General features: G+C 40.6%; 1 protein-coding gene across 5 annotated transcripts in view; it reads left to right on the forward strand.

Annotated features, from left to right (window-relative positions):
* Positions 1-23,098, forward strand: part of zbtb40 (zinc finger and BTB domain containing 40) — a 129,830-nt gene that overhangs the window by 18,769 nt on the left and 87,963 nt on the right. For all 5 annotated transcript variants that reach the window (XM_059951699.1, XM_059951698.1, XM_059951700.1 and 2 more), the window contains exons 5-6: positions 18,328-18,467; positions 18,564-18,756. In XM_059951699.1, coding sequence (XP_059807682.1) covers positions 18,328-18,467; positions 18,564-18,756 — 333 coding nt within the window. The remainder of the gene's footprint in view (positions 1-18,327; positions 18,468-18,563; positions 18,757-23,098) is intronic.

Genomic DNA, 23,098 nt, shown 5'->3' on the forward strand with positions numbered 1-23,098 from the left:
AAGAAGAGGAAGTACTGACATTTTAAAGAATATAAAAGTGGATAAGTCTCTGGGTCCTGACTCATTCCCCAGGACCTTGAGGGAAGTTAGTGTAGGAATAAGCAGGGGCTCTGACAGAAATATTTCAAATGTCATTAGAAACGGGGATGTTGCTGGAGGATTGACGTATTGCTCCTGTGGTTTCATTGTTTAAAAAGGGTTCTAAGAGTAAACCTAGCAATTATCAGCCTGTAATTTTGATGTCAGTGGTGGATAAATTAATAGAAAGTATACTTAGAGATAGTATATATAATTATCTGGATAGACAGGGTCTGATTAGGAACAGTCAACATGGATTTGTGTGTGGAAGGTCATGTTTGACAAATCTTATTGAATTTTTTTGAAGAGATTACTAGGAAAGTTGACAAGGGTAAGGCAGTGGATGTAATCTATATGGACTTAGCCCTTTGACAAGGTTCCACATGGAAAGTTAGTTAGGAAGGTTCAATCGTTGGATATTAATATTGAAGTAGTGAAATGGATTCAACAGTGACAGGATGGGAGATGCCACAGAGTAGTGGCGGATAACTGTTGGTCATGTTGGAGGCCGGTGACTAGTTGTGTGCCTCAGGGATCTGTACTGGGTCCAATGTTGTTTGTCATGTGCATTAATGATCTGATGGGGTGGTAAATTGGCTTAGTAAGTATGCAGATGATACTAAGATAGGTGGTGTTATGGATGATGAAGTAGGTTTTCAAAGCTTTCAGAGAGATTTAGGCCAGTTAGAAGAGTGGGCTGAAAGATGGCAGATGGAGTTTAATGCTGATAAGGGTGAGGTGCTACATTTTGGTAGGAATAATCAAAGTAGGACATACATGGTAAATGGTAGGGCTTTGAGGAATGCAGTAGAACAAAGTGATCTTGGAATAATGGTACATAGTTCCCTGAAGATGGAATCTTATGTGGATAGGATGGTGAAAAACCTTTTGGTATGCTAGCCTTTATAAATCAGAGCATTGAGTATAGGAGTTGGGATGTAATGTTAAAGTTGTACAAGGCGTTGGTGCGGTCAAATTTGGAGTATTGTGTACAGTTCTGGTGTCCGAATTATAGGAAAGATGTCAGCAAATCAGAGAGAGTAAAGAGGAGATTTAGTAGAATGTTACCTGGATTTCAGCACCTAAGTTACAGGGAAAGGTTGAACAAGTTAGGTCTTTATTCTTTGGAGCGTAGAAGGTTGAGGGGGGACTTGATAGAGGTATTTAAAATTATGAGGGGGATAGATAGAGTTGACGTGGATAGGCTTTTTCCATTGAGTGTAGGGGAGATTCAACGAAGAGGACATGAGTGAGAGTTAGGGGGCAAAAGTTTAGGGGTAACACGAGGGGGAACTTCTTAGAGAGTGGTAGCTGTGTGGAACAAGCTTCCAGTAGAAGTGGTAGAGGCAGGTTTGATAGTGTCATTTAAAGTAAAATTGATGCAGATTGAGAGACTGCAGAAGTCAGGATTTCTCGGTGGCTACCCATTGTAATTCAACTTCATCTTCCATTCTGACGTATCTGATGATGGCAGACTCTACTGCCATGATGAGGGTGAACTCAAAATTCAAAGTAAATTTATTAACAAAGTACATATATGTCACTGTATACATCCTAAGATTAATTTTCATGCAGGCAATCACAGTAAGTACAAGAAACAAAAAAGAATCAATTAAGGACCTCACCCAACAGAACGGACAACAACCTATGTGTAAAAAGAAAATCATACAGAAGGACAGAGTTTGAGCTGTTGCTCACCTCATTGCTGACAGAGGATGTTTTTGAAATTCTGAGACATTATTGGTGTGGACTATAGTTTATATTGGTTTTCAGTTTTTCTGTTTTTTTTTCTTGATATCGATTGACGAGTGGGTGTTTTGGGCGAGGGAGGGGTTGGGAATTTGGGGTCTGATGTTTAAGCATGTTTTTTTTTGTTTGAGCGACCTGTTAGATTTTTGTGTGCCAGAAAAGTTGGGGGTTTGATGTGATTGTCTGTCTTTGTTTTTTTTGTGTGGGAGGGGCTTGGGGGTTAGGGGTTGAGCAGAATTTGGCCTTTCAACCCATCAAGTCTGCTCTGCCATTTCATCATGGTTGATCTTAGATCCCATTCAACCCCATACATCTACCCTCTCACCACATACTCTGACCAATCAGGAATCTGTCTACTTCGGCTTTGAGTATACCCACGAACTTAGCCTTCACCGCAGTCTGTGGCAGAGCATTCCACAGATTCACTATGCTTTGTCTCAGTGAAGTTCCTCCTTCCTTCTGTTCTAAAAGGTTGCCCCTCAATTTTGAGGCTGTGCCCTCTAGTTCTGGGTACCCACACCAGAGGAAACATCCTCTCCACATCCACCTTATCTAGTCTTTTCAAGATTTGGTAGATTTCAATGCGATCCCTTTGCATTCTTGTAAATTGCAGTGAGTACAGGGCCAAAGCTGTAATCTTTATTGAATTTCACTGACATGTATCCGAATAAATGATGAGTATTCTTAGAGTTGGGAATGGCGTAGAAAACCTCCAGCCTCATTGGTGGTAGCAAAGGGAGGAGAACTGATATAGTTGAATGGATTGGATAATCAAGGTACAGGTATAAATCTGCAGACAGTTAAGTGTAATCATGTACTTGCTTACCCCGATTTATGGACAGTACAATGTAGGTGATGCTGAATGTGATGATTTTGATTCACTTGATAGTATTGGCACTTTATGTTAGATTTTAAGAAACTAAAGGAGCTAGAGTGGCAATACTGCAAATGGATGAAAGGGCATAGTGGACACATGAAATAAATATTTGGTTTTTATATTTTTTGTAGAGGGGCACTGTGCTTCCTATCCTAAGGAAACTAATATTGAGTCAGGAAGGAGCAGTGCAGTTCCATTGACCTTGGTTCAATCCTGACCTCTGGTATTGAATTTGTAAATTCTCTCTGTGAACCTGTGTGGTTTCTCTGGGTGTCCAAGTACATGCTGGTAGGTAAGTCAGTTGACCACTTTAAATTACCCTGGGTTTGAAGGCAAGTTGCAGAATTTGAGAGGAGCTGATGGCAATGAGGAGCGAGGTAATTGGGGTCGGTGTAGTTGTGTTTAAATGCAAACTAGGTGGTTGGTGTAGATGCTGTGGGTAAACTGCCTGTTACCAAATGACCTAATGACTCCTCAAAACTGAAATAAATTGTCAGGAATTGAATAATGGCATTTAAGGATGACATTCCAGAAAGTTCTCATTCCATTTTTAAAAAAATGTACAGTACTGTGCAAAAGCCTTAGGCATCCTAGAGATAGATGTACATATATACACACACACATACATACATACATACATACATAGACAGTGGCATGCAAAAGTTTAGGCACCCCTGGTCAAAATTTCTGTTACTGTGAATAACTAAGCAAATAAAAGATGACCTGATTTCCTAAAGGCATAAAGTTAAGGATGATGCATTTCTTTAATATTTTAAGCAAAATTACTTTTTTTATTTCCATCTTTTACAGTTTCAAAGTAACAATAAAGGAAAAGGGCCCAAAGCGAAAGTTTGGGCACCCTGCATGGTCAATGCTTTGTAATACCACCTTTGGCAAGTATCTCAGCTTGTAACCGCTTTCTGTAGCCAGCTAAGAGTCTTTCAATTTCTTGTTTGCGGGGCTTTTGCCCATTCTTCCTTGCGAAAGGCTTCTAGTTCTGTGAGATTCTTGGGCTGTCTTGCATGCACTGCTCTTTTGCGGTCTATTGACAGATTTTGGATGATGTTTAGGTCGGGAGACTGTGAGGGCCATGGCAAAACCTTCAGCTTGTGAGGTGTGTTTAGGATCATTATCCTGTTGTAGAAACCATCCTCTTCTCCTCTTCAACTTTTTTACAGATGGTGTGATGTTTGCTTCCAGAATTTGCTGGTATTTAATTGAATTCATTCTTCCCTCTACCAGTGAAATGCTCCCTGTGCCGCTGGCTGCAACACAAAGATGATCGATCGAGCCCCCAAGCTTAACATTTGGAGAGCTGTTCTTTTATTGAAATTCTGCACCCTTTTTTCTCCAAACATGCCTTTGCTCATTGTGGCCAAAAAGTTCTATTTTAACTTCATCAGTCCATAGGACTTGTTTCCAACTTCTGACGCTGAATTTAGTGGTGAAGACGCAGGAAAGGTTTTCTTCTGATGACTCTTCCACAAAGGTCATATTTGTGCAGGTGTCGCTGCACAGTAGAACCATGCACCACCACTCCAGAGTCTGCTAATGGGGTTATTGATTTGCCTTTCTAGCAATCCTACGCGCAGTTCTCTCAGAAAGTTTTCTTGGTCTTCCAGACCTCAACTTGACCTCCACCGTTCCTGTTAACTGCCATTTCTTTATTACATTACGAACAGAGGAAATGGCTACCTGAAAACCCTCTATCTTCTTATAGCCTTCTCCTGCTTTGTGGACATCATTTATTTTAATTTTCAGAGTGCTAGGCAACTGCTTACAGGATCCCATAGCGGCTGATTGTTGGGACAAGGCTCGAGGAGTCAGGGTATTAATAAAGCTTTGAAATTTGCATCACCTGGCCTTTCCTAACGATGACTGTGAACAAGCCATAACCCTAACAAGCTAATTAAGGTCTGAGACCTTGGTAAAAGTTATCTGAGAGCTCAAATCTGTTGGAGTGCCCAAACTTTTGCATGGTGCTCCTTTCGTTTTTTTTTCCCACTCTAAAATTGTACAAAACAAAAATAAGACACTAATCTTGCTTAAAATGTTGAAAAGGATGTTTTGTCTTTAATGTTATGACTTTTGGTGATCAGTTCATCTTCTACTCACTTAACTATTCACAGTAACAGAAATTTTGACCAGGGGTGCCCAAACTTTTGCATGCCACTGTAGATACATATGCCTAAGTCTTTTGCATAGTACTGTATATTAGTTAAAATAGGAAGATGGTTGGGAAACAGAAATAAGAACATAGCTTTGTATTAGCTGAATAACGTTGTGTTATTTGGTAACTGGAAAGACATAACATACAGTGAGTACTGTGTAAAAAGTCTTAGGCACCCTAGCTTTATATATTTTTGCCAAAGACCTTTGCACAGTATGTTCTCAGATACAGTATAGTCCTCTAAAATAAAGTGCTGAAAAATTCTGGTGAATCAAAACTATGGAGAAAGTTTTGGATTAATGACCTAAAGTTCTCTTAAATGTAGAACGTAGAACATTACAGCACCTACTGAGATCAATTCCATCCCTTCTGTTCAACATAGCCTTCCCATTTTTTTTTCATCATCCAAGAGCCTATTATGAACTTCTTAAATGCCTCTAATGTATCTGCTTCTACCAATACTCCTGGCAGGGTTTTCCATGCATCCACCTCTCTCTCTGTAAAGAACTTAGCTCTGATGTTCCCCCTATATTTTCCTCCTCAAAACTAATGTGGGGAAAAATCTGTATATCCTGATTTGTATCAAATCACCTCATTCTCCTTTGCTCCGAAGAGAAAAGCCGTAGATCGCTCTTCATAAGACACGCCCTCTAGACTAGGCAGCATCCTATTAAATCTCCTCTGCACCCCCTCTAAAGCTTCTTATCCACAATTCTTTAGATTGGAAAATTGTAAATGTTATCACTCTACTTTTTGTAAAAAGCAAGAACCAGTAGATTAATTAGCTTAATATGTTGTGAGAAATTTATTAGATGGGTAATTAATTATAAAGTGACTGAATGCTTTTAAATGTTTATAATCATCTGATTAAGAGGAGGTAACCTGGATTTGTAAAGGGTAGATTATGCCTGACAAACCTGATAAAACTCATTGAAGTAGGACATTTAGCAATGTCTTTGAATTTTAAGTAAATTGTCATTTTGAAGATATTTGAAAGTGATCCTTAAAAGACTAGATTGAATTGAAGCTCATAAAATTGTTGGAAATGTATTCACCTGGCTAGGAAATTAGCTGAGTGGCAGATTGACTATAAGGAACAGGAGACAAACATCATCCTTTGCAACACTGTCTATTATGGGATGTGAATTGGCTTACAATATTTATAAATGCCTTGGATGATTGGATTGAGAATTAATGTCTTCTGGGTTGGCATAGTGATGCACGAGTTAGTGCTGCTATCCCACAAGCTCATTTATCCTGGGTTTAACCCTGACCTCCATTGCTGTATGTCTGGACTTTGTATGCTTTTCCTCTGACTGGGCAGATTTCCCTTATGCTCTGGTTTCCTTCCACATCCCAAAAAATGGCTAATTGATTAACTGCTGCAAATTATCATTTAGTAGTGCACAGGAATTAAACTGCTTCCAGAGGAGTATTTTACATTATGATTAGTCTGATTGCCATGTATTAGATAGCAGTTCATAAACTATATTCCTTTAGGGTTTCCTATGATACTGGTATACGCTATGCCACAAATCAACATGAACTGTAAAGTCCAGTAAATGTCTGTCTAGGTGAGACTTAGCTGGTATAGAAAAGAGATTTAAAAAAAAGTGGAACTTCAGAACTAAGTATGGTAATGTGGATTTTTAAAGCTGTTTCACCCAAGTGTATACATACTTCTAAGACACTGCAACTTCAAACAGGTGAACAAAATTGTAAACAAGTGTGGAAAAACGGCATATCCTCAGTCTGTTGCTAAAGTCCCAAACTTAAAGATAGTACCAGGATGTTGTATTTATCAAAAGGCTTGACCATGTGACTTCATCTGAAGTATAATGGAAGAGTTGAATTTTGCTGAAATTCCCCAGTATAAATGGGCACTTAGCATTCATTTTCCTGAACCAGGTTAAACTGGTGCAGAACCCTGACACAATGCTGTTCAAAAGAGAGTACGGGAATATTATTTCAGTTTATTTTATTTAATAAGTATTAGCTATTTGATTTTTGTGCATGTATTATCTGAGGGTGATGTGTGTGGGCAGTGGATCCATGCTAACACGATCTTTGTGCTTAAAAAAATTGAGACCTGATAAAATTCTGTATTCACATACAAAGCCTTTACCTGCTTGCATATTTCTTAAACTGGGCAGAAAGTGATCCTTTTGAATCGATCCATGTGAGAGAAAGTCAACATTGTCACATCAGCATTTTTCAAGTTTTCTTAGAGCTTTCTGATGTCCATCCAGAAATATAGTCGCTTCAATAGTTTCCTTTTCATGGGCATTGACTGAATGGTACAACTTTAAAGTACTTGTGTCAGCTCTGTTGAAACAGCTGTTCAGTCAGTTTTACATTTTGGATAGCCCTGTAAATTGTTCCTATTCAATTCTCTTTTCAAAGCTATCAATGAACCTTATTCCACACCCCCCCCCCCCCATTATTTCAGCCAAAGCTTTCCACAGTAAGTTGCAAAGCAAAGGAACTTGCCTGGTTGCTGTGACATCTGCCTGTTCATCTTTGGTCCTGCTGTACTGGTTTTCTACTACTTAAATGCTGCTTAATTTTGATTAGCTCTATTATTTCTTTCTTTGACATATTTCTGAGGGAAATAATCACAGGTTCTGTAGTCTCTATATAATTTAAATCTTTAATCCATAATACTCTTTTGATAAATGCAGTCTTCAAGGTTTTGACATTCTTCCAAAAATATGTTGCCTGCAATAGTCTTAATTGAAATTTACTACTATTTTATAATCTTTTTCTCTTATACTGTCTTCCATTTGTTAAGCTAACAATTCTTCATAATTTTTTATAAACTTTTTTATTGTATTTCAAGTAGTTACAAAATAAAGTATGGAAAAAAATGTATATTACCCATCCCCCCTCCCCTTAACCCCTCCCCCCCCTAGCATCCCTATAGAAGAAAAAGAGAGAGAAAGAAAAAAAAGAAAGAAAGAGTGCCTGGATATTGGAAGATCCCCACATGCTCCATGGAGTTCGTAATAACTTTAGTATATATATTTATTTCTTTCCCCAAATAACCAATTATTTCATCTTCAGAGCACCTATATATTTAATCTTGTCTTTTGTAAATAAAGGCGCCAAATTTTCAAAAATGTTTCATATTTATCTCTTAAATTATAAGTAATTTTTTCAAGTGGAATACAGCTATAAATTTCTTTCTTTCAACGATCTATACTTAAATATGTATTCGATTTCCAAGTAACTGCAATAGCCTTTTTGGCTACTGCCAATGCAATTTTTATAAATTCTTTCTGATATTTATTCAATTTGGGTATCTGTTTTATTCCTTCAATATCACCTAGTAAAAATAATATTGGATTATGTGGAAGTTGTATTCCAATAATTTGTTCCAATAAAACTCTTAAATTTGTCCAAAACGGTTGAATTTTAGAACAAGACCAAGTGGAGTGTAAAAAAGTACCAATTTCTTGGTTACATCGGAAACATTGATCAGATAAATTTGGGTTTAATTTTTTTTTGTGTGGTGTAATATATAATTCATGTAAAAAGTTATATTGCACTAATCTTAACCGGACATTTATTGTATTTGTCATACTCTCAAGACATAGTAATTTTTGATGCTTTATCAATTCTTATAGATTTGTATGTAATTGGAATAAAAAGTGCCCAGGCTAATAAAGCAAGTAGAACTGCATCAGATGTGCCTTTGTGCATTCTGCAATCCAGAACTCTGGAGTTGCCTTTAAACCTCTCTTATTTCTCCCTCCTTTCAGACATTCAATAAAACCTCGCTCATTTGGTCATCCAAGCTAAGAATACATTGCTACCTTTTCCCTAATTTTATTTCTGTGACAAACTTTGGAGCATTTTGTAATGTTATAATTATTCTCAGCAGTTAGTATGTGAGTAGCATACATGAGGAAATCTGCAGATGCTGGAAATTCAAGCAACACACAAAATGCTGGTGGAACGCAGCAGGCCAGGTAGCATCTATAGGGAGAAGCACTGTCAACGTTATGGGCCAAGACCCTTCTTCCTAAAGTTGCTGCCTGGCCTGCTGCGTTCCACCAGCACTTTGAGGATGTGAGTAGAGTGAATTGCTAACGCTACTATCTATGGTATATGCATGTCCTCATGTTGTCCTCATACAAACTGATGCAATGGAGCTTTGCTTCATTGAGTTAATGGTTCAAACATTTATTTGTGTGAATATGAGCACTTCTGATTCACAAAGCAGTTGTCATGAATTTAGTCCTTCTCTCCAAGTCAATGTTGAATGTGGCTCTGAAGGTTAATTACTGAGAGGACTTTGGATTTGGAGGTACGTTCTGTTTTTACAGGCGTCAATAGTTTGATTTTTGTCGATAATTCAGAAGGTATACAAAAATCACTTAATGTGGTAACCACAGTATCAAAATGAATGTCATCTAAAGCACATAAGATTGCAATGAAAGAACAATTATCAAAAAGTAGACTGTGAAAAAATGCATGAATACATGAACATAGGATTTTGAATTTTATAATATAGGTGTTTATGCAGGTGTTCAAAACTCAGTTATCTGTAGTTTTAGGATAACCTGTGAAGTCTACATGAAAATGTAATTGCCTGTTTTAACCAGTAGATGGTTGTACTGCTCAAACTTTATTTTGTAACATTGCATCCAGATGCTATAGAGCATTGGCTGATATATCTGCTATATAATTAAATGATTGTAAGAGGAATGTAATAGTTCTTGTGATATCAGAAATGTTTTCATTTGGTAATGTGAATCTTGGTAATGTGTGTCTTGGCTTTACTGGGCAAGAAAACTGGTTTCTTTAGGGAAGGCATAAGTGCTGAATTTCTAATCAGTACTCTTGGAACAGCAACACTTTGCAATTAGTTTCATTATTTGAACCCTACATTTTGCTTGGGATAGCACTGAATCATAGAAAGTAAATGACAGAAGGATGATATTTGGTCCATCATGTAGAAGAAGAGCTCCTTAGCAGAATTAAACTTTCCTGCACTGGCTTTGTAGGCCATGTCCTTCTCATGCACATCTTAGTACTTTCTAACTGTGACGAGGATTTCTAGCCTTTAAGGAATGAGTTCCAGAAGACAAATGTACCCAGCAAAGCAAAAATGGAAAAAGCACAGGAGCTAATGTAGATGTATATTAGTGAAAAATTGTGCTGGTGTAATTAATGGCATTGAAAGCAAATACATTCTTATGGCCTAATGTGTTGTAACCCAGAGTATTAACAGAGGAAGCCATTGAAGTACAGTTGGCCCTCCTTATTTGCGGGTTCCGCACGCGCGGATTCAACCAACCGCAGATCGGGAAAACCTGGAAGTTCCCTCTCCAGCACTTGTTGTTTGAGCATGTACAGACTTTTTTTCCCTGTCATCATTCCCTAACAAAACAATATAATGACTATTTACATAACATTTACATTGTATTAGGTATTATAAGTAATCAAGGGATGATTTAAGGTATATGGGAGGATGTGCATAGGTTACCATGGATTGGGAATTGAAAAGAAAAAGGAAGTTCTTAAGTCAGAACAGGTACATCTGGTATTATTTAGCATCAATTAGTCAAACGTTTGTCTTAGTATATAGTATATATTTTACCTTTCTATGCATATAAAACACTTAAGAAATGTATATATTTCAGTAATTAACTCTCTGCGTTGCTTAGTGATAATTGTAGCTTTCATCGGGGCAGGGCCTTTTACATGCTCCATTAAAGTTGTTCTGATCGTTGACCAACTATAGCCTAACGCTTTTCCATTTCATCTCTTTCTGATTACTTTATTTTCGATCATGATCGTTTTCCAGAACAGAAACCCTGCGGGCGGCAGGTTCCGAGCTTCTCCGGGTCCTAAAGTCCACCGACTTGAGCATCTGTTTTTTGGTATCCACAGGGGGTCCCAGAACCAATCTCCCCACAGATAAGGAGGGTCGACTGTATTGGATATTTTCCAGTATTCTATAGTTGTAGGATAATTCCTGCAAATCAGATTGTTACAAATATAATTCCACTATTCCAAAAAAAGGAGGAAGAGGGAGCAGGAAACTAAATGTGGATCGTGCTGCCTCCTATATCAGAAAGCCATTGGAAGAGTCGGTGTGCGAAAGTGATGTGCAGTCTAACAGTGAATGATTAACTTAGTCGATTTCTTGTGTTCACAAGACTGTTGGACATTGTTAATGTAGAATGCTGCAAGTACGATGCCCTGATTTGTTGGCAGACGGTAGGAAACTGCCTGGCTTTTTGGTCACTTGTGATGGCTAGGCCTCAAACATGGGTCAAGGAGTGCAATTCTCGAGTTGAGAGAGATAGCGAGTCCTGAGACCTCTGCACCAAAATGCAATGGCAAATTTTGAATTAAGGGAGCATCAAAGAAAAACCAACACTCCAGTGTTTGAAGTCATACATTGCATGAATAGAAGGTGGTGTTTGTGGTTATTAGAGTTTAATCAATCTAGCCACAAGGTGTCACTGTTGGAGTTTAGTTGCATTGTCCTCAGCACAACCATCTTAAACTCTTCATCAATAATTTTTCCTCTTGTTGTTGTTCCTTTCCACACATGGTGGTGCATCGGACAGTACCCTTGCCATTTCTTTAGTATTTTTGTCTTTTTTTTAATGAGGCTGAGTTGCTAGCTTGATGCTCAACCCAGCACAGATGGAAAACGTGCAAGGAGCCAGCTGGATTTGAACCTGGGCACAGCTGCCTTGAAATCCGGTGTGAATGCCATGACACCACTGGTCGGCTTTTCCCTCCATTATAATGTTGGAAATGGGTGCAGGGTGTTCAGTTCCATTTGGAACGGACAAATAAAGCATCCAGTGTATGCCATCCGTGTAGCAAGATGTGAACAACATTCATGTGTAGGCTAAAGAAATTCAACAGTGACTATGACCCACAAGGTACAGATTAATCATCTACTCTGGACAGTCAGTGGGATTTTCTTCCTGAATTCCTACCGTGAATAGCCTGGGGATCCACAGTCAGTGACATTCTAATATCCCAAACCATTAGACACAAGTCAGGAGTGCGATAGACTGTCTCCACTTGCCTGTTGGATTGGCAGAGAAATACTAACTATTAGAAGGAACATGCATTTACATTTTGGAATCTGATGGAAAGGTTTCACTGTCTTCAATGTCTTTTTTTTAATCTGTTTTATTTCAAGTAGGAAAGTATTTCCTCTATTACACAAATTTTATAAAAAGATTTAAAAATTTATTTGAATTAAGTTGGATTTATTATATTTTCATTACATTTTAATATGTGTTATATGACAAAATGTATGTAATACCCTATTTAAGAACATGTTTTATGGTATTACTTCAGTTATGCTGTTTGTTATTTTTTTTGTAGCTTTTCTGTAAAATGCTGTGTTCCGTTAATCAAACTTCAGAGTCTTTTTATTTCTATTAAGATAAGGAGTCATTTGATCAGTTTAGGAATGTTGTATCAGCCAATTGGTTTATCTTGATAACTTTTTGTCCAGTGGGATGCCGTGGAACATTCAAGAAAGATTGGTGGCTCCACATTTCTAGCAGAACATGGGTTGCTTGTGGGTCTTTTTGCAGGAGTTGGGGAAGAAGTGAGGTACAGAGAAGAGACAACGGAAGATGCTCTGGAACCCTGCATGAGGACAAACGCCATTGTAAAAAGTTCTTTGTGCAGGCAAATGGTTCCATGGGGAAGTGCCAGTATTTCTGAGTTAACTAGATAGTTCGTAACTGACTTAGAGGGAAGTTTGAGTTGTGGCTGGTGTCTTTCACACAGAATGTGGGTTCAACGCAAGAGTAATTAAAGTGAAGCACCAGACTACCTGGTAGTCTGATGAGTTCCAATGTGTATGTGCACATTAAGGACTCATTTAGCTGTAATGGGCCTTTTTTCTGATGACTGTTTGCTAAAGTTGGAATATTTGTAAATATACATCCACTTTTAAGTTTATGCCAATGTATCTTGTGTTATTCCCTGTCAAACAATACCTTTTACATGGGTCGTATTTATACAGCATTCACCATAATTTTTGTTCCCTCAATGGAACATTTCAACTTTCCTATTTTGATTGAACTGGAATCGTACCAACTGTAGACATGCGTTGCTTACCACCATTACCCATGCATTGCTGAGCTGCGTGCCTGCAAGCCAGAGATGGCTAACAAGCCTAATTTGCTACGAGCCACAGTGACAGGGTTCCATATAAATGTATAGATAGTTCTAACAGTACCCTTTTTTAAGCTGTTCATCTTTTCTTTACAAAATTTGGCTATGCCTCAATAGTTATATAGAGATGTTAAATCTGTACTTTGCAAGAACATTTCCTATGTGCTTGAAGTGACTTTTTGTGTAATAGATGAAGAGAAATTAAGTTGGCTTGTCTGTCCACAAGGTACCTCAAAAGTATTTTCTAGCTTGTAAAATATTTCTAAAGTGTAGCCATCATTGGAATGTAGGAAATGTGACATCAATTTTATGTATGGAAAGATAATATTATCTTTATAATATTATCAATTAGTCTCTTTAAAAATGTTACATCAGTAATAAATATTAGCTGTGACTTTGTTGGTAACTCCCCTGCACTTTGACAAATAGTATTATGGGACCTTTTACTTTCACATGAGAACAGCTTGGCCCTCTGCTTAGTATCTTATTCAAAGCTAGTGCCTCCTCTGCTTCATAAATTTTACTGCGTCAGCATAGATTTTCTGTTAAATTCTCTGGAGTAAGATGTTCCAGAACTGTGTAACTCCAAGGCTAGGGTGTTACCTCTAACTATATGTATACCCCCCTCTCCAATTGACAGAAGGCAATAATAAGTGTCTTGCATTCCTCACTTTCAGACGCATGTAATGAATGTGTACACTCAGAGTGGGGTCAGGCCACTTGGCTCCTCAAGCTTGTTTTTTCCGATTCGTAGGATCACACCCAATATGGTTATAAACTCAACATTTGCAATTATTTCTATCATCCCTCTTGCTATCTCTGTTACACGTTGCCTTCACAGTACTGATTGTGGACACTAGCTGACTGCATAATGTTTTGTTCCATTCACAAATTATTGGCAATGAAATTCAAATGGTTTTACCAGGTCTATAAGTAGTGCTTATTTAAAGGGTGGTAGGAACAAGGAGTGTAATTTCAAAATGACTCATTCTTAGACCAGGTCCAAATTTTTATTTTCTAATGGCTAAGATGAATATTTGTGGAGACTTACTACTGTACTTTCTTAGAAGTTTGTGAAGATTCATCATGTCATATAAAACTTTGATGAACTTCTATAGATGTGTGGTGCAGAGTATATTGACATCAAGACCGGACATGGAAATACCCAATGCCCTTGTATGTTTCTGGTTTAAGGTGGAACGGGTGAATCTCAGTGACTTCTGGCTGGTGGCTTTCGAAACAAGGAAAACAACTGAATACTTTGTTAATCATGCTTTTTCTAGCAAACGATCAACATAAATAATAGTCTATAACTTCCCTTTTGACTTGGAGGAATTCGATGTGGCAGAACCAAGGCAAGGCTGCTGAGAGTGAGGAAGGGCCAAGGTATGGTCGTTTTAAGCGTGGCGCTGAAAGCTGAGCCAAGGTGCTGAGGTCCAGACACCAGAACGTACGGATTCGACTGAACTCAATGTTTGTATGGAGACTTGTGCACAGGGCTGAATTTGGAAAGGTTGGATACAGGCCAGATCAAGGTGACTGTATCCACGCCCCTGAGCTGATCGAGGCAACTGAACTTAATGTTTGGACAGAGACTTGTGCAGGGTTGAATCGGAAAGGTTAGCTACAGGCCAAATTGAGGTGATGGGGTCCTGGCCTCAGAGTATTGAGGCAATGCAAGCCAAGGTTTGGCTTTCGACTTAGGAACTGGGCCAAATTGAAAATGTCACAGTGTTGAAGCCTAGACTGAGGACAGGCCAGTTCAGCTCGCTACTCCATGACTTGGCTTTGAGCTGAACAATGGGATTCTCTTGCGGACTTCAGTTCAGAATGGCTATTTGCTTGTGGTTTTGCGTGATGTGTTTTTCTCTCTGCACATTCGGTGTTTAGTCTTTTTTAATGGTTTTTTTATGGGTGTGATATGTTCTTTTTCTCTCTAATGTTGGGTATTTGGTGGTCTTTTTTTAATTGGGAAAACCCTACAGAAAGTAGTGGATGCAGCCCATTCCATCACAGATAAAGCTCTCCCCACCACTCAGCACATCTATACAGAATGCTTTCGCAGGAAAGCAGCATCCAACATCAAGGACCCGCACCGTCTATGCCATGCTGTCTTTTTGTTGCTGCCACCAGGAAGAAGATATAGGAGTGCCAGGACCCACGCCACCAGGTTCAGGAATAGGTATTACCGTATAGCCATCAGTCTCGTGAAATGTAATTGATAACTTCACTCAAATTCACTTGCTCCATGACTGAACTGTTCCCACAACATATTGACTCACTCTCAAGGACTTTTCAGGTTCTCAATATTTATTGATTATTTATTCATTATTTCCTTTTTTATTGTATTTGTACAATTTGTTGTCTTCGCACAGGCACACTGGTTGTTGTACGTTCTGTTGGATGCAGTCTTTCATTGATTCTATTGTGTTTCTTGTATTTACTGTGGTTGCTCATAAGAAAATGAATCTCAGGATTATATATGGTAACGTGTGCTTTGATAATAAATTTTAAAATAATTTTAAGATAAAATTTTACTTATCCGTAAGGAAATTATTATTGCAAGATTGCTCAGTCAGAAGTACAGGCGATCACCGAATTACGAACATCCGAGTTACGGACAACTTGTACTTACGAACCGAGGAAGGAAAACGGTGTCCGCCATTTTAAGTCGGATCGCGACACAGTCTGCCACTTTAAGTTGTTGCAGTTGACACTGTGTTGAGTGTTTAACTTTGTATTTGGCTTAAATTTTTCTTAGTAAAATTCACCCTGACCCCGGCCCCCCACCCCCCCGTTCTGGTCAGCTGGTGGCACAGTGAGGTCAACACCGGGCTGGAGAACAGTGGTTCCCGAGTTTGATCTAGTGACAGGCCGCTCCCATGCCGGGTTGATGTTGAGCTCGCAACTCGACCTCATAAAAAAACACTGCCACCTCCAGTTTAAATTCCCATGTGGAATATTGTGGAGGATCAAATACCCAAACCCAGCACAGCCTCCACTTGTCCCATTTAACCTGTCTCACTGTGGACCCAGAGAATTCAGTGCGGTGGTCTTTAGGACCCAGCGGACCTTGGGAGCTGGCGGAGCTTGGGACCCACCGCCCACAGTGTTTCTGTTCCATTGACGGGAAGCGATCGCGATTGAAAATAAAGTGGAAATAATAAAGCTTTTGGGAAGAGGTGAAACGCCATTGGTCATTGGAAAGTTAGGATACAGTCGGTCAACGATTGGAACAATTTTAAAGGATAACGAATAAAGTGAGAATAATGGAGCATGTGAAAGGCCTTGCCCCGATGAAAGCTACAATTATTACTAAGCAACGCAGTGGTTTAATTATTGGAATACATATGTTAAGTGCTTTATATGCATAGAAAGGTAAAATATTATACTATATACTAAGACAAATGTGTGGCTAACTGACATTAAATAATACCGGATGTACTTCTTCTGATTTTTGTACAACTCCAACTTAAAGACGGACTCAGGAACAGAACTTGTACGTAACCCGGGGACTGCCTGTGTACACTTTAAAATACAAAATGTAAAGGTTGAGATATTAAAAAAAAACAATGTGCACTAAAAGTAATAAAGCAAAATACAGATGTGAAATGAAACCATATACTTATGTACTTGAGTTGTAGAGTTTCATAACCCCAGGGAGAAAGGATCTCCTGTGGTGCCTCTTGGTAGAATCAGTCTGTTACTAAATGTGCTCCTCTGTTTGTCCAGTATGTCATGGAGGGGGTAAGAGGGATTGTCCATAATTCACCGTAGCTTCTGCAGCAGCCTCCTCTTAGACACAACCACCGGGGAATCCAGTTCCACCCCCAGGACAGAACCAGCCTTCCCAACGAGCTTGTCCATCTTCTTGGCATCAGCTGCTCTCATCCTGCTGCTCCAGCAGATTACAGCATTGAATAAAATGCTGGCCACTACTGAGTCGTAGATCAGTGGTCCCCAACCCCAACCCAAAGCATGTGCTACTGGGTGGCGAGGAAACGATATGGTGATATGAAACGATATGAATCAGCTGCACCTTTCCTCATTCCCTGTCATGCCCACTGTTGAACTTGAACGCACGCGAGGTCATTATGCACGCGAAGTCATTACTCACAGGAGGTCATCAGTCGCCTAAACGCAGTGATACCCTCGCGCCAGGGATCACTGGTTGGCCTCGGGTAACCGGCAGCCTCGCGCGGCCGGAGAGAAGTGCCGTTGGTACTGGCCTGGAGCGCGGACATATGGGCGCCGCCTCTAAACCTGTTTAGCGCACCGAATGTTCGTGGGGAACCTGGTGCTAAAATATTCGCAGACAACCTAACTCGGGCTCAGGGTTTCATAAGTAGCAGAGCAGCTACCTCGCTGTGATCTACAGAAAGTCATCCCTCGAGCCAAGCTTTTGTTGCCCGATAGATCCTTCCTACCCACGGGGGAGGGGGAGCGGGCATGCACCCTATCGCATTCCTCACTCAGTCGGTGGCTCTCTCCGGACTGTGACCGCCGCGACCCCGGTATGGGGACCTCTGGCCCTTACCTCATCCTCTCACTGGTCTGTTGCAATGATTTTGTATGTTCATATGAAGAAAATATGCGCTGTGTGTTTTAATATCCAAATGTTACTTAGAATGTTATGATGCTATTGACTTATAAGTGAGTTATAATTAAGTTATCACTATGTACATGCAAGGAAAATATGCACTTTGTGTTTAATATTAAATTTGTTAGATAAACCCTTTTAGAAATGAAATTGAGTGTATTAGCCACTTATAAGTGACTCATAGTTGACTTGTCACCTATATTCTGGTCATGATTAACACCTACCGTCCCCACAGTCGGCCGGTCTGTAAGAATATTGTCAATATTAAATCGGTCCACGGTATAAGAAAGGTTGTTGTAGAACATCTGCAGAAGTTGAATTTATTTTGAACTTTGGAAATGACAGAATAAGAGCGAGTAAAGGAATTCATGTTCTTATTATTGTGAAAGCCTGATCTTGTAACCAAAGCATTTGTTAGTAGTGATAAAAGCAGAAAGCATTGCGGATCCTCAACAGGTCAGATACCATTTGTGGATGGTGAGACAATGTCATCATTTTAGCGCCTTTCAGTTTTGAAGGCTGTTCTGCTACTTTATCCATAGATGCTATCTGAACTGTTAAGGATCTCTATTTTCTGTTTTTATTTAATATCGTAATATGTGTAGTAATTTTCTCTTGGGATACATTTTGATTTTATCTAATTTCAGTATGAAATTTCTTTATAATTTGACTGGTTCCACTGTTTAGGGCGTATAGATACTGAAGATTTTTTGCTCAACCTTTACTTACACAAAGAAGTAGTCCTGGAAAGTGTGACAGACTTGAGCCCTTTATTGGCCTGTCTTGATTCTGCTGAAGGAGCCGTTTTCAGTGAAGAGGATAAAAAGGTATTTTCTCTAGATTATTTGTTTGCCCTTTACCTTTTACTGTAATTTCTTGTCACCGGAAAGAAATCTAGTCACCATTAACATGTTGATATTTAGGTGATTGCTGAATGTTGTCAGGGAGAGACGGCCAGAGACGTCGTGGCTAAGCTATTGATGAAAGTAATTGAAGAGGGGCAGTTGAGTGCTGAGACCACACTAAATCTTCTTCGAAAGATGAAAGAGGTTTACCCTGTTCTACAGTCTTTACTGAGGACTCACACAACTGAACCAGGAATAACTACAAAGTCAGGTTAGTGGTATAAGTACCCCCCTTGACTCTGATTCTCACTCCCTTTGCCATGCAAACTCAGGATATGCAACACCTGTCTCTTTTACCTCTTTCCTTTCCATTATCCAGGGACCCATACACCTCCATGTGAAATAGCAGTAACCCTGACTGATGACCCTGGGTTTCTAGTTGCCCATTATTATTTCAACTCTTCATCACATCTCACTTCAACATTGATCCTTCTGTTTTGTAGCCATGCTTCGATGAAGCTCAATGCAAGCTTGAGGAACAGCATCCCATTTTATGACTAGGCACGTTGTAGTCTTTTAGAATCAACAATTTCAGAGAATGTTTGTATCAGAATTGGAACAGTTTTGGTGAAAACTTGTCTTTTTTCTCTTGATGGATGTTTGCTGATTGAGGAGTATTTCTAGCATCCTCTCTCTTATTTCTGTTTTCCAGCACCTTCAGGATCCTGGCATTTTTTTTTTCCTCTTTCTCCTCCATTTTCAGTTATATCCATTTATTCATATCTCTTCCAGATAGATCTTCACCATCAAACCCGCAGACAAAGGTGGTGCCGTAGTGGTCTGGCGGACCAACCTCTACCTCAGTGAGGCCAAACGTCAGCTCTCTGACACCTCCTCTTACTTACCCCTGGAACAGGACCCAACCAAAAAACATCAAACCATTGTCTCCCATACCATCACTGCCCTTAGCAACTCCGGAGACCTTCCATCCTCAGCCAAAAAACTCATAATTCCCACACTCTGCACTGCTCGCTTTTACCTCCTCCCCAAGATCCATAAGCCTGACTGTCCTGGTAGGCCTATAGTTTCAGCCTGCTCCTGTCCCACTGAACTTGTATCTGCCTATCTCGACTCCATTTTGTCACCCATAGTTCAGTCCCTCCCAGCCTACATCCGGGATATATCCCATGCCCTCCACCTCTTCAATAACTTCCATTTCCCCACTCCCAACCGCTTCATTTTCACCATGGATGTCCAATCCTTATACACTTCAATTCCCCATCAAGAAGGCCTCAAAGCCCTCCGCTACTTTCTGGACAATAGACCTCACCAGTTCCCCAACACCACCACACTCCTCAGGTTAGCAGAACTGGTACTCACACTTAATAACTTCTCTTTCGGCTCTTCCCACTTTCTCCAGACCAAGGGTGTAGCTATGGGCACACGCATGGGCCCTAGCTATGCCTGCCTCTTCGTGGGTTATGTGGAACAGTCTATGCTCTAAATCTATACTGGTACTACTCCCCAACTTTTCCTTCGATACATTGACAACTACATTGGTGCTGCTTCCTGCACCCATGCTGAGCTCGTCAATTTCATCGACTTTGCCTCTAACTTTCACCCAGCCCTCTCATTCACTTGGTCCATCTCGGACACTTCTCTCCCTTTCTCGATCTCTCGGAGATAGACTGTCCACTGACATCTTCTATAAACTCGCTGACTCCCATAACTACCTTGATTATACCTCTTCCCACCCTGCCAAACGCAAAAATTCTATTCCCTATTCCCAGTTCCTCTGTCTCCGCTGCATCTGCTCCAAGGATGAGGCTTTCCGTTCCAGGACATCCCAAATGTCCTCTTTCTTTAAGAATGTTGATTTCCCTTCTGCTGTCATCAATGATGCCTTCACCCTCGTCTCCTCCATTTCCCACACTTCGGACCTCACCCCATCCTCCCATCACCACAACAGGGACCGTGTTCTCCTTGTCCTCGCCTATCACCCCACCAGCCTCCGGATCCAGCATATTATCCAATGCAACTTCCGCCACCTTCAAAAGGACCCCACCACTAAGGACATTTTTCCCTCTCTACCCCTCTCTGCTTTTCGCAGGGATCGTTCCCTCCACGACTGCCTAGTCCACACGTCCCTCCCCACAGATCTCCCACCTGGTCCTTATCCCTGCAAGCGTAAGTGCTACACCTGTCCCTACACCTCCTCTCTTACCACCATTCAGGGCCCCAAACAGTCCTTCCAGGTGAGGCAACACTTCACTTGTGAGTCTGTTGGGGTCATCTGTTGCATTCAGTGCTCCAGGTGCGGCCTCCTCTACATCAGTGAGACCCAACGCAGATTGGGGGATTGCTTCGTCTAGCAACAACAGACAGGATCTCCCGGTTGCCACTCACTTCAACTCTCCCTCTCAGTCCCATTCTGATATGTCCATACATGGCCTCCTCTACTGCCATGATGAGGCCAAACTTTGGTTAGAGGAACAACATCTCATATACCATCTGGGTAGTCTCCATCTGCTTGGTATGAACATTGAATTCCCCAACTTCCCGTAATTCCCTCCCCCTCCCTTCCCTCCCTCCCATCTCCTCTTCTAGCTGCCTATCACCTCTCATGACTCTGCCTTCTGCTACTACCTATGGTGCTTTCCCTTTAGATTCCTTCTTCACCTCTCCTGCCTATCCCCTCCCTGCTTCCCCTCCCTCACCCCTTGATCTTTCCTCTGACTGGTTTTCCACCCTCCCCCCCCCACCTTCTTTATAGGGCCCCTGTCCCCTCCTCCTTTAGTCCTGACCCGAAACGTTGACTGCTTCCTTCAGCGGATGCTGCCCGACCTGCTGAGTTCATCCAGCTTTTTTGTACGTCTTCTAGATAGATCTTCTGTTGTTAACAGGCATCTGCCTCTCTCTGCAGACACTACTTCCACTTTGTACATCACAGCAACAGGCATTTTGTATATCATTCCTTGCTGATCTTTTTGGCCATTTGCCTATGGCTATGAGAGCTTTCTGTCATATAGCGTAAGATTGTCTCCATCTTATCACAGGCATTTCCTGTGTTTGTTTCTTTTCTGCATCTTAAAACATGTTTAGATTCTAATTTATTTCAAAAATTGTTTACCTTTAATATTCACTCGCTTTCTCTCCATAGATACTGCTTGATCTGTTGATTATTCTTAGCATTTTGACTTTATTAGTTAACTAAAGGTTGTTCTCAATTCAAGTCTGTAAGATGAAAGCGTTTTTTGATTCAGTAGTTTAAACTCATCCATGAGAGTGGTCATGGACACAAAAACCCAAAGGCATTGACCTATTGGACTATCTCATACCACCCTATGCATCCAACTTCTCATTCATTCACATTCATCTCATTGTCTCACAGCCTAGTGCATTCTCCCCATTTTTCCTCCACCCTCCCCCTCCCCTTCTCTATATCTGTCTTTCTGACTCCCTTGTGCATTGTCCCTCCCCAGAGATCTGCCCCCAGGCATTTATCCCTGCAGTCACATGAAGTGTTACACCTGGTGCTGCAAAGCCACTCTTATCCTCATCCAGGGCCCCAAATCAATGTATCTGGCAGTGACCTATTTCACTGATGAGTTGAAGGTGATGTAGATCAGAGGAACAGCACCTCATTTATCACTTTGGTAATCTCCAACCTGACTGCATGAACATTTAAATTCTCTAACTTCCAGTAACCACTCCCTTCTCTCCCTTCCCCTCCTTTTTTCTCTCCTGATCCCACTGGCTTCCATTACCCCATCTCTTGCACCTCTCACCCTCTGTTTACCCTACACATTCCTGCCACTTGTTTCCTTCCCCACTTCCTTCCCTTATTCTATAGTCCACTGTCCTGCCCTGTCAGATGTCCTATCATATAGATTAAAGATCGACTTTATTTGTCATGCACAACAAAACATACAGTGAAATGTGTTGCTTGCGTCAAACCAAATCAGCGAGGATTTTATTAGGGCAGCTCGCAAGTGTCATTGTACTTCCACCACCAACCGTAGATCTTCGGAAACCTTCCATCTGTCACCTCCCATGTACGTTATTCTGACTCTCCCCTCTGCCTTATTTATCAATCACCTTCCTGCACCTGGATCCACCTATCACCTACTTGCTCTTGCTTCACCCCTTCCTTCTCACCTTTTTATACTGGCTACATCTTCATTCTTTCCAATCGCATCTGTACTCTCTTGTGTCTCCACTTTATCGCCTTACTCAGTTATGTGAATGGATACTAGTACAGGAATTATGCAGAATGTTTCAAAGGTACATTTAATGTCAGAGAAATGTATATAATATACATCCTGAAATGCTTTTTCTTCACAACCATCCATGAAAAGAGAGGAGTACCCCAAAGAATGAGTGACAGTTAAATGTTAGAACCCCCAAAGTTGCCCCCCCCCACTCCCCTCCCTCCCTCGTGTAAGCGGCAGCAAGCAACAGTCCCCCTTCCCCCCATCAGCAAAAAAAGCATTGGCACCAACTACCAAGTACTCAACCATGAGCAAAGCAACAGTAAAGACACAGACTTGCTGTTACCCCAAAGCGATTCACCCAGTATTCAACATACCACAGTGTGTGTGTCTCTCTGTCTC

The sequence above is a fragment of the Hypanus sabinus genome, chromosome 27 (assembly GCF_030144855.1).
Source record: "Hypanus sabinus isolate sHypSab1 chromosome 27, sHypSab1.hap1, whole genome shotgun sequence".
Taxonomy (NCBI): Eukaryota; Metazoa; Chordata; class Chondrichthyes; order Myliobatiformes; family Dasyatidae; genus Hypanus; species Hypanus sabinus.